Here is an 11,187-nt window from a genome sequence, read left to right as displayed (position 1 = left end):
ACCCCGGATCTCCGGGACCCCGAACTTGGCATTTCGGGCCGTACAGAGGCGGGAGCCGGCTACACACCTCCGCGTCGCGTCTGGGTCCTAATGCCGCTCCACGCCCCGCCCTGATGCCGCCCTGGGCGGGGTCCCGTCCGCCCGCCCCGCGCCCTCACCCGCGCTTCTGTCAGTCCTCTGCAGGCTGCTCCCGGGAGCCCGGGGCAACTCAGCCGGAACGTGTAGATCTGGCTTCTTTGAGCACCGGTGCCCTCCCAGGCGTTGCCGGATTAGGAGCTGGGCGGGGCTGGGAAGTTTCTGGGAAGAAGCTCGACGGGCCCAGGGACCCACGGTGTTGTGCCTCAGTGGCGGGTCCTGGGAGGGCTTCTTCTGAGCCGGTTTTATGCAAGCTGCCGGCCCCCGCCCCACCCTCGGCAGGGGGCCTCGTTGGGGCCCAGCCCACCAGCTGCCCCGCCCCCTTCATTCATCCCGGTCGCTGGAGCGCTAAACCCTCCTTCTCCTCCAGGAAGCGCGCCCTGACTAACTAGAAGCGCCGGCGCGCAGTCCCTGGGCTACGCCCTGGTCCGCCAGAGCCAGCGGCGCTCCTCGTTCAGCGGCGTCGGATTTATTTTCTGCGCGCCTCGCGGGTCCTCCTCTGGCCTCGTCGCATCCCCGGCTGTCTCTTGGGTCAAGGTTTTGGCTCTCGGCTTCTATTCCTCCATTACTCAAGGTGGCCCTGCCGCCCAGTTTTCTTTCCCGAGCAGGAGGGACATTCGCCAGAGCCTGGTCTTCTAAGAGTCCTGTGTGTGTGTGTGTGTGTGTGTGTGTGTGTGTGTGTGTGTGTGTGCGCGCGCGTGCGTTTGTGTAAGGCGATGTTGCGCGCAGGAAGGCGGGCGTGCGCTGCCACAGGTCAGGCAAATCCAAGCCCATACGATGAAACCGCCTGGCTTGATTCTCGGTGGCTTCTCAGCAAACGATTCTACAGTCCTTGCGCCCCAGTTTGACTCAGGAACTCTCCCCACCACAGCGTTAACCCCCATCTATCTCGGGGTTAACTAGCCCGACAACTAGCAGCGATGTGCCCCCCCCCCAAACCCCCGTCCCGCCCCAACCTCCTGCTGGAAACGAGTCCTCAGCCACGGTCCCTCAGTCATGGAAGAGAGGGGGCTGGGCAAGCCGAGTGTGAGCCCACCTCTGCGGAGGGGTTGCTCTGAAGTCCCCAAGGGCTCCTGGTGCGCAGGTCGGGGGAGCCCCATGTCACAGGCCGGGTAAGCCGGGCTGCCGGTTTCTCCTCCCAACAAGACAGTGAGCTTTGGGAGGGAAGCCACGGGGGCCTCTGCAGATGAATGTCCCGGAGTCGGGCTCAGACACCCTGCTCCTTACTACCAGAGGAGACGCTGCAATCTACCAGACTCAGAGGCCTGGCTGCGGGCCGGCTGCATGTGCTCCGTGGGGCGAGCAGGGCCTGGGAGGAGAGACACAGGGTCTTCCTGGGGAACCCCTGCACTCCACCCTTGGGATCTTCTTTGGATTCGCTCTAGCTGAACTCTCAGCCCATTTTACCGACTTCCAGAGTCCTACAGGTGGGGAATGGAGGTTGAGGAGGGGTTGAAGGACAGATATGCTGACTGCCCAGAGAATAAGGCTGGATGAGGTGGGTGGGTGCCAACGCTGGACCCCTGAAAAGCCACACGTTTTGCCTCCCATCTAGGAATGCTTAGGCTTCTGCATTTGTCTCCCTGTGTCAGCAGCAGCTTCCAAACACCCATACCTTCCAACCCACCTTCCAGAAGCCACGGGGGATTGGAGGGGCAGCCTCCTCCCTGATCTGGGACTTCACCACCTGGCTCATTCAGGAAACAGGAGCCCACAGACAAGGCCTCTCTCAGGGGTGGATGGACCTGACTCTCAGAGGAACTGCCACTGAGCCCTTCCCTGCTTCCTGCCCTCTGCCCCTGCAGATTCTGTTCCTCTAGTAGCTCTGGAGAGAGCCCCCTGCACTCACCCCCACCCCAGCATGAGAAACTGAGCCCTCCCACCCATCACCTGCCCTCTGTGAATCAGAGGCTGAGGGCAGATACAGGTCTCCCAGCCTATGCCCCATCAAGTCCTTCCACAGGCAGGCAGTTAGGGATCCAGACAAGGGCATACACATTTTCTCTGATTCCCTCCCCTGGGATCTCAGACTTTCCTGGGCTGTGGATGTGAGCACTGGGTTCCACAAGGCACTTAATGGCTTTCCAAAGTACTTTCAACTCTTTCCCCCATAAGCCTATTAGGCCTATAGATTTTAGAATGTGGAGTGTTTTTAAATGAGTTACTACTCATTTAAAAACACAAAATAGGGGTGCCTGGTTGGCTCAGTTGGTGGAGCATGCGACCCTTGGTCTTAAGGGTTTAAGTTTGGGCCCTAAGTTGGGTGCACAGATTACTTAAACATAAAATTGTTAAAAAATAAAAAAATAAAAACAAAGCCACTCCTTTGAACTCCCTCCTCCAGGTAGCATCCGATCTCCAGAGTGATCTCTGCTGCTCTGTCTTCGCTCCCTCTCCCTACTTCTCTCAACCCTCCTACCCTGCACTCATACTGCCTCCGCTCTCCTGCCTGGCCCTCCCTCCTCCCCCCAACAGTACCCAGCACCATCCATCCCTCCTTTTCCCTCCTCCTCCTCTGACCTACTTCTCAGTGTGGGCCTGCCCTGATCAGATCGTTGGATCTCTCCCTGGGACTCTCTACCAGCCACAGATTTCAGGACTCCTGTCACTGTGTTCCTGACTTCAACAGGTCACAACTTACTTACCGTCCCCCCCCACCCCCACTCCAAACCTGGAGAGCTGATAGGCAATTCTGAGGAAATCCAGGTTAAACGGAACTTCCAAGGCCACCAGTCACCTGGCTGCTCTGGACCTGGGAGTTGCCCCAGTGCGTCCACATCTGATCCGTGCGCAAATTTGGTGGGTTTACCTTCAGGATGGAGCACAGTTCTGCCCACTTTTACCTCCAGCCTGGTCCATCATCTAGCCTTCTGACTTGTCCCCACCCCCATCCATTCTCCACCAACAGTGGCTTCTCATTGGTTTTAGAAAAACAAATACAGTAATCTCCTGCTGTGGCCTAGGAAAGTAGGGGTGTGGGGTAGAGGGTGCTATACAACCCGGTCCCTGCCTATTTCCACCTCATCCTGTGCCTGCTGCCACCTGGGCAGCGCTGCTCCAGCCACAGTGGCTGCCAGCTGTTCCTCCAACATGGGTGCCTGTTGCCCTTATCACTGGTCATTCCATGCTTCAGCTCTCAGAGGGCCCTTCCCCGCTCACACAGTGTCTAGTCGTTCCTGTCTTTTCCTCACAGTCCCCATGGCCTGTAACTGCAGCATGGCCTTAGCTTCCTAAGAGCAAGGCTGTGTGTCTTTGACCAGCACAGCACCCAGACATGACTGCTGTCTCCACATACAGTTTCCAGAGGCGTTCAAGCCAGGGAAGCCCTCCATCCTCCACTCCCACTCTGGTTTTCCAGCTGCCCCGTGCGCAAGTGAGCAGGGGAGCAGCAGAGTGGGGCACAGAGGATCGGAAGCAGGCTCTGTGCTGGCAGAGAGCCCAACGTGGGGCTCTAGCTCAAGAACCACAAAATCACTACCTGAGCTGAAGTTGGACACTTAACCACTGAGCCACTCAGGGGGCCCGGCACCCAGTCCTTTGATTTCAACCTCTGGTCTGCCCTGTCCCGCCCCTCTGCCTTCCCCTTCCTGACTCATGGCCAGTGTGACCTTGGACACTTTGCAGCTGTCAGGCCTCCCTCGAGTGACCTAGGGTTTTACAAGCCTCTTGGGGCTCCAGCTGCCTTGACCAGTCTTCTCAGCTCCTCATAGCCCTTCTCTGGTTGTAGCTGTGGTCCTGGGAGGGGAGGTGCTGTTCCTGCATTATCCCTCTGGGGATGCTAGTGGGTTGGGGGACAGAACACAGCCTCCACTCCTTCCTCTCCCAGGGCACATGTCCAAGCCCCATAGGTGGGTGTGAGAAGGCCTTCTGGTGCCCCACTAACACAGCACTGAGCCCTCTCCCAGTTCTGTCTATCCATACTGAAAGATCCAGGCTCCTCTGAGGGCAGACAGGAGGGGAAGCTCTGTGGATGGCCAACAAGGACCTGCTCCCCTTAGGGAGCATTTCTTTGTGCCCTCCTCCCCTCCCGTCAACCCACAGTCAGAATCTAGAGGTTGAAATGGAGGCTTTTTAGCTAGAAAATTCCATGAAGGTTTGGTTATCAAATCATCTTTCCTCTTCCTGTTGTCCGTGTTTTGCTATTATTTGTACATTCATCCAAGCATGAAACTTCTGAGTAAATATGTAAAGTTTCTTAAAAATCTGGAGCCGTATGAGGAAAAAAAATTAAACTTTATGGGTATGTTAAAAGCAGGAGTAATTTTAGGATAAAACGGACATATATTCACATTTTATTTGATTAGCACTTTTAAAGAACAGATTTATAGTCATTTATTAGTATGGCATAAAATTTATTCACACTGATACTTTTTTTTTTTTTTTTACCAGATTATTTTGGCTGGTCACTTTAGCAATGCAGAAGCATGGGAACAATAGGAATAATTTGTGGATGAATTTTTCTCCAAATTTTTGGATAATGAAACAACAAAGTTTTTGGGATTGTCTCACATTAGGTTTTTTTCCACTCTGGTTTTTTTCCACTTCTACCTGGAGGTCACCCCGTTGCTCTTGTCTAATTAGTCATTTTGCCTTCTCAATTGTTCCTTCAAAATACTTCTCCAGTTAGTCCTCTTCTTGTCTTCAGCAATGTGGAGCAGCTGTCCACCCCCACACTACAGTCTATATGATCTTTCTTATTTAGGGGGGAAAAAAGATTCTCAAAACAGGCTCCTTCCTACAGAGCACTGGTGTCCCTGGGTGCACTGAGGCACTAGAGAGCCAAATAATGGTGGCCTTTTCTCTCAGTCTGCAGGGTGAAATGGTTCTACTTAGAATGTTTTCAATGAAAAAATAAATGTTTTTCCCTTGGGTAAAAATCACTATCACCACAACAGAACAACTTTGTGCTTGCTGTCTCTCGTAATAGAAAAGACTAGCATAAAGCAAAATTTAAAAAATCAACGATATATCTGATTTTAACAGAAAAGCTCAGAAAGGGCCTAGACCAGGGTGGTCTAGGGGAGCAAGCCCTGTTTTGGAGATCCCCAGGGCGGGGCCTTTGAAGTGCATATGACCCTTGGCCAAGCCAAGGTCAGAATATTTCTGACCATCGTGACTGGTTCAGGGATGGGAATGTGACCCCAGACTTTGGTGCTGCTTCTGGAGAAGGAGGCTGGGTCTTCCCTTTGGAGTGCTGGGGCTGCCAGTGGCACACAGGAAGCTTACCACTGGGGGAGAGGGAGGCCACCAAGTGCGGAGGGAGGGCTCTGATGACGTCTGAGTGCCCAGGTACAACTTGAAGCTGGTACCACCCTAGACTTTCCTTACAGCAACCAAGCCATTCCCTTTACATCACAGGCTACAAGCGAGGCATATGGTCAGGTTTCCCGGGGGCACGACCTTCCTAGATTGTATGATAGAAATGAATACGTGATTATGTCTCGGTGCTTCCGAGAGAGCGCTATGATGTTCAGCAGCCCTGTCTGAAACCCTCTGCTCCATGTCCCTTTCCCACCTATGGGCCAGAATTCCCTGATTCTGAGGCTCTTGCTCGGTCAAGTCTGCCCTTGGCTTTCGCTTTCGGGAGACTGACCACCCAACTGGGCACTCCAGGAGAGGACAGGCCCCCTTCCTGGCCTCAGGCTTCCTGGCCTCTAAGATGTCCTGGCTCTCAAAGATCATCCCACACAGGAGCCCTGTCCTGTCTTCCCCATCTCCCCGACAATTGTGGAGAGTAATCCCCAAACCCCGGGGGTTTCCTGGGAATTGAAAGCACAGGAGCTTCCTCAAGCTTCAAATCTGGCCCTGCAGGATGGGGTGGTATGAGACTCTGGGGGGACGGGTTTGTGATGAAGGTTATACTTCTGCTGCCCCCTCACTCCCAATTCTTTGGGCCCCTTACATGCAGTTTTGCTTTGGTTTGTACATGACTGACTGAGCACACAGAACATCCAAACCCAAGACCATCTTCCCCACCATCTGAGGGAGGCTGCCCCCTCCCCCTTGGGCTCCATCTTCCCAGTGGCACACTTCCCTCGTGCGCAGGCTCCTGCCTTTCGTGGGACAGAAAGCAGGGTCTCCATGGAAGTGTGGCACCTCGGCAATGAGCTCCTGGCCTGCAGTGACAGTAGCCCTACATCAGCTAGGCCCACCCCCCTCTGCTGCACGTGGAAAGGGGCACTGGCGATCGTTCCACTAGAGCTGTGGGCCTTTGGGTGCCTTCTCCCTTGGAGCGTGTGGCTCCCAGGCCTGCTCTGTGGGGTAGTGCCAGAGAGGGATCTCCGATGGACTGGGAGCCAGGGCAGGCAGGGGCTCTGCTTCTTGGGCACGTGGCATGTCTTGGTGGTTCCCATTTGTAAAGTGGAACCGAGGGCCACTTGTGGAGCTTTGGCCAGGGTTACATGGCCAACACGCTTTGTAAAGCACCCAGGCTGAGGTGGGGTGTAGGGCCGCAAACCCACACCCAAGCCCGGCCATCCAGGAGGAGTGAGAGGGCACTGGCGAATGTGGCTTCTCCCAGGCCACATGATGGTGGGGGTAGGGACAGGATAGCTTTTCTCTGGGGTCCCAGCACCACGCAGGGTGGTCTCCTCATGAACCTTACTTTCTGTGGGCCCTCTGGGATCTGGGGATGGGACTGTGCACCCCATGGGCTCCTCTGCAGCTGTCCCCGCAAAACGCTTCTCCAAGAGGCCCCAAGAGAATGCCCCCCACTTTTCCCAGGGGGCAGGCCTTCTCAACCTCCCCTCACCCCCAACCCTGGGGCTGAGGCCACAGTGACAGGCAACTGCACCAGATCTTGCTTGTTCAGTGAGTTTATTGGTCCTTAGCATGACATATCAGTTACCAAGGAAAATTCACAGACACGACTGCAGGTAAAAACATGTAAAATAATATAAAAATAAATTGAAGGCTACTTTTATATATTTACTGAATTAAGTAGTGTAATAAATACTATAAGCAAAAAGCTTCAATCACACAATTCAGTTTCACTGAAGTTACAGTAGTGTTTGTAAATATGAGTTTTAAAATTTAAGTTACAAATATTAAAGCATTGAAAAACTAGTATAAAAGTGAATTTTGGCACGTAAGTGAGCTCTTCTGTCATTAGTATTGGACAACCTGGGACAATGAGGAAGCCTTTTCTCACCTACTTTTTGAGGTACAACTATCCAACAAGGCCAGCAACACGCTGGAATACTTAATAGTTTACAATCTTTGAGTTAACTTTTCCCTTTTGAGAAGCCCAACGAGCAACCCAGAGCTTATTACTGTGCAAAAATTCTCCAAAATCCTAATAGAATTTAGGAGGGAATTTTTTCTTGCGACCCGCGGGGCCACATGTCTGGCCTCAGGTCAGAGAGCCCCCCCGGACTCGGGCAGGCCGACTGGAAGCCTTGCCAGCAGCCCCTTCCTAGGGTGATCCCTTTTCTCCAATTTCTGCCTCCTTCCAATCAAAGGAAAAATCCCACATCAAAACGTAAAATATCCCATAACTTCAGCGACTTCAACATTCTCACACTCACTCTGGGTGGTATAAAACTGAAGCTGCTAATAGGAAAGTCGGCAAGAAGCATGTAAGCCCCTGGAGGACTTCTGCCTGCCCCTAAGAAACCTACCATATCTGTTGTCCCTGCTGGGTCCCGGGCATCCACTCCTAAGGCCAAAATCTACAGCACAGTGTCCTGGCCCTTCCTCTGGAAAAAGCCCAAGACCCTGTCCCTGCACCTGGAGCGCCCAGAGGAATCAAGTGGATCTTCAACTCCACAGTCAGAACCCAGAGTCACCTGGCAGGTTCCAGAAGGGGCAGTGTGGGGGAGGAGGCATCCCCCCTGCCTCAGTCCTCAAAGAGCTCACACAGCTAGTGTGCCTCTTCACCGGGGCACACCAAGTGTGCCGCAAGGAATGCCCTCTCGCCAGTGTGCCCCATTCACACTCCTGAGCGGGCTGAGGAGTGTCAACGGAGGCCTCAGCCAGTTCTGCCGTTTTGGCTTTGGAACTTAACGTTTTGACTTTTTAAAATCACAGTTTCATATTCAAGTTGAGGTAATCACAGTTTTCCCTCTAACAGCAGAGGAATTGGGACAATGGGGCAAGTTGGTGAGAGAGCATTTCTGTGGACAATGGTCAGAAACCAAGACCACCATGTAGCACAGCCCCACGCAGTGGGAAGACCCGCTGTTATGGGCGGGCTCCGAACCCTCTTTAAAAACTCTTTTGTAGAGCAGCCAGGAAATGGCTCGAGCTCCTAAATCTAGAGCTTTCATTTGTAAGTTCACAGCAACCCACCTGGAGTAAATGGCCCATGGTCCCCCCCAACCCCTCCCACCTCTCCCTTTTCTAAGGCTGCTCAAGTTTGAGTTTTTAAAAAGAGCTCAGCAGAGCTAAAAGAAGCTACAGTAACTCATTGCTTATTTCATCAATTGCACTTAAGATCTATGTTATTGATTTTGAAGCAGAGGCAGGTCCATTGTGGACCTCAGCCTCTGGCCAATCAGAAGTGAGGCGCTCCCTGACTTGGGCTCCACATCTGGGCCCTTGTCACCACCAGTTTTGGGAGCTGGGACTGGAGCACATAGGCCTTTTCAGAAGGCTTTCTTCATGCAAGAGTTCTTATTCAGCGGTATTTGGAGTTTTGTTCATTTGGCTTCGGATTACTTTTTTTTCTAATATAAGTACATTTTACTGACAAGTCCTTAACATTTGCTTTGCTACTTGCATGGAGGCCTCTGAGTGATCAGACACACAGACCACATGTGCTGCATCCTTTCTCTGTCTCTCCTCTGGGCCAGGGGCCTTTATCAAAACCTCCTATACATTACTGGAAACTTTGCTGGTTTTGTCTATGTGCTTCTTCCTAAGGCATGCAAAAATAAATTGTGAAATTCAGAAAGCATTTACAATCTAGGTAGCTGAGCCGCTAAAGTCCTAACAGACATCACCCAAATATCAGTGCCTGTGACCCAAATATCAGCCCCCCTCCCCGCTACTAATTCTGGAAGTCAGGCATGGGATACATTTGTAAAAAGCCCTCTGCTTTATGGTCCAGCTGAAAACACAGCCACTGGAAGGAAATCTAAATTGGATATTGGAATTCTTTGAAACTCCTGGTCCTCAGGAGTCAAGTCCCGGGCCAGCAACAATGCTTGGAGACATAAGTTTCCTGAAGTTTGTGGCTTCCCTAGCATGGCCAAGGATAGGGCTAGCTCTGGAGAGTGAGCCCCCTTCAGGGATGCCCCACAAGGGATCAGGGCTCTGGGGCTAAGACAAAGCAGTTGCATGCAGGATGCTCCCCTCAAAAGCGAGGCAAAGCATCAGCAGGGAGGCTGAGGCAGCAGGTTCGCTCTTACCCCTGAATGAGGCAAACTAGAGGGACGCCATGAGGGGAGCTGAACACCAACCTCCAGGGAAACTGCTTGCCAATTCAAAAGCCACATGCTTCTGGAAAGCAACATACCTTTCCCCTCAGTTTAGTCTGTAAGGGACATCCCCTTGTCTTAGAACAAACCGTTGGTCTCAGCCCAAGCTGCTGGCTCTGTGGGCTGGGCTTGGGGAGAGCTTGGGCTGCTCCCCCCAGGACTGGGCCCAGGGCCAGCAGGGCCAGCTCTTTCAGTGCGAGTGCCCTAAGCAGGAAGCAGGCACTCCACTGGGGACAGGGCTCTCGTGGGCCAGTATGTGAGCCCTGAGGACTGTGGTGGCTTGGTCCCCCAGGCATGACCACAGTTTGGGCAGCCATGGTTCCTTCTGCATCCCAACACTCCTTTGTGTAACCCAAATGCTTCTCCCCACCATCACAGTGCCTCAGCAGCCCACAGGAGATACTATTACCAGAGACCCAGAGGTTTTGCACTGCCAGCCCCACACATAGGGCAGGACAGTCCCTATCTGCTTTTCCTCCACGAGGACCCCCCACCCCCATCAGTGGTGCAGGTGATGCTCTTCAGCGCTGTATAGAGAGTAAAGACAACATGCACTCAAGCCAGCACACAAAGGCCAAGGAGAACAAAGTCAGCCCCTTTAGGGAGGAGCCTCTAGGAGAGCTGAGGTTAAGTAACCCCATTTCTAAACATCCACCTCCAGGGTGGACATTCTGCAGGGTGTATGGCACAGCCTGCCCCTAGGGCCTCTGCTCAAAGAGGTCGTGATACTCCTGCTGCTCCAGCTCCCGGTTATACTTCTCAATTTCCCGGTTGGCTTCTTCCACGTAGTCATTCATGAACTGGTCCATGACTTGCATCTCATTAAGGAAGAGAGCCCTGAGCCTGGAGGACAAGGGAGTCTGTGCCAGCCCAGGGGGACCTGTGGACAGGTGGGGTGGGGGACACTGAGGTAGTGAGCATTCAGCCCATACAAAGGGTATGTGACTCTTTGATATACTGGCAGCACCACAGCTACAGAGAAGGGACCGGGGTTGGCACAGGTTCCTCCATGAGGTCCTAGAGCTGAGCCCTTCAGCTTTCATGAGTACACTCGGGACTCCTGTCTGCCTTCTCACAGATTAACTTCTGCAATCACATCTGGTATCCAACTTGTAAATTAGGACCCCCGATGATCACAGAAGTCAGGATGTCACCACTGCTACATTTAAACTACAACCCACAGCTGTCTCAGCAATCACTGAGTGAAGGCCAAATTAATTTTAATGATGGTAAAAGGCCATAATGAAAAGCCTGCCTCTATGGCTGGCTGCATGTTCCCAGAGCCCAGCCTGCTCCAGGCTTGGCTATTTGGCTCTAACTGACATACTTTGTACGGTCAGGCTTCCACATGCCCCCCAAAAGACTGCCCCAAAGTCTAAGGATACGTGGGTGAAAATCAGTTTTGTCACCGAAGAAGTTGACAAACTGGGTCCCATTGTAGAAGTAGCCTGCAGGCAGGGGGTCCAGGTGGCGTTTCACCTATAGGAAACAAAAGTCCTGTTAAAATTATCTGACCACTTTCTATCATTTCTTATTCATTAAAACAAATAAACAAGCCTATTTCCCTAGCAAGACAGCCTACTCCGCCCCATGGAAGGCTGGCCATGCCAGGGAATTAACACTTGCCCTCAGC

The 11,187-nt window shown here is 52.8% G+C and overlaps 1 protein-coding gene across 3 annotated transcripts in view; it reads right to left on the bottom strand.

Annotated features, from left to right (window-relative positions):
* Positions 1-6,934: 6,934 nt before the first annotated feature.
* Positions 6,935-11,187, bottom strand: part of C12H20orf194 (chromosome 12 C20orf194 homolog) — a 131,182-nt gene continuing 126,929 nt past the window's right edge. For all 3 annotated transcript variants that reach the window (XM_029917223.1, XM_029917225.1, XM_029917224.1), the window contains 2 exons: positions 10,940-11,033; positions 6,935-10,365 (listed from right to left, as the gene is read on the bottom strand). In XM_029917223.1, coding sequence (XP_029773083.1) covers positions 10,253-10,365; positions 10,940-11,033 — 207 coding nt within the window. In that variant the 3' untranslated portion in view covers positions 6,935-10,252. The remainder of the gene's footprint in view (positions 10,366-10,939; positions 11,034-11,187) is intronic.

Source organism: Suricata suricatta, chromosome 12 (genome assembly GCF_006229205.1).
Source record: "Suricata suricatta isolate VVHF042 chromosome 12, meerkat_22Aug2017_6uvM2_HiC, whole genome shotgun sequence".
Classification (NCBI taxonomy): domain Eukaryota; kingdom Metazoa; phylum Chordata; class Mammalia; order Carnivora; family Herpestidae; genus Suricata; species Suricata suricatta.
This window is presented reverse-complemented; position numbering and strand designations above follow the sequence as displayed.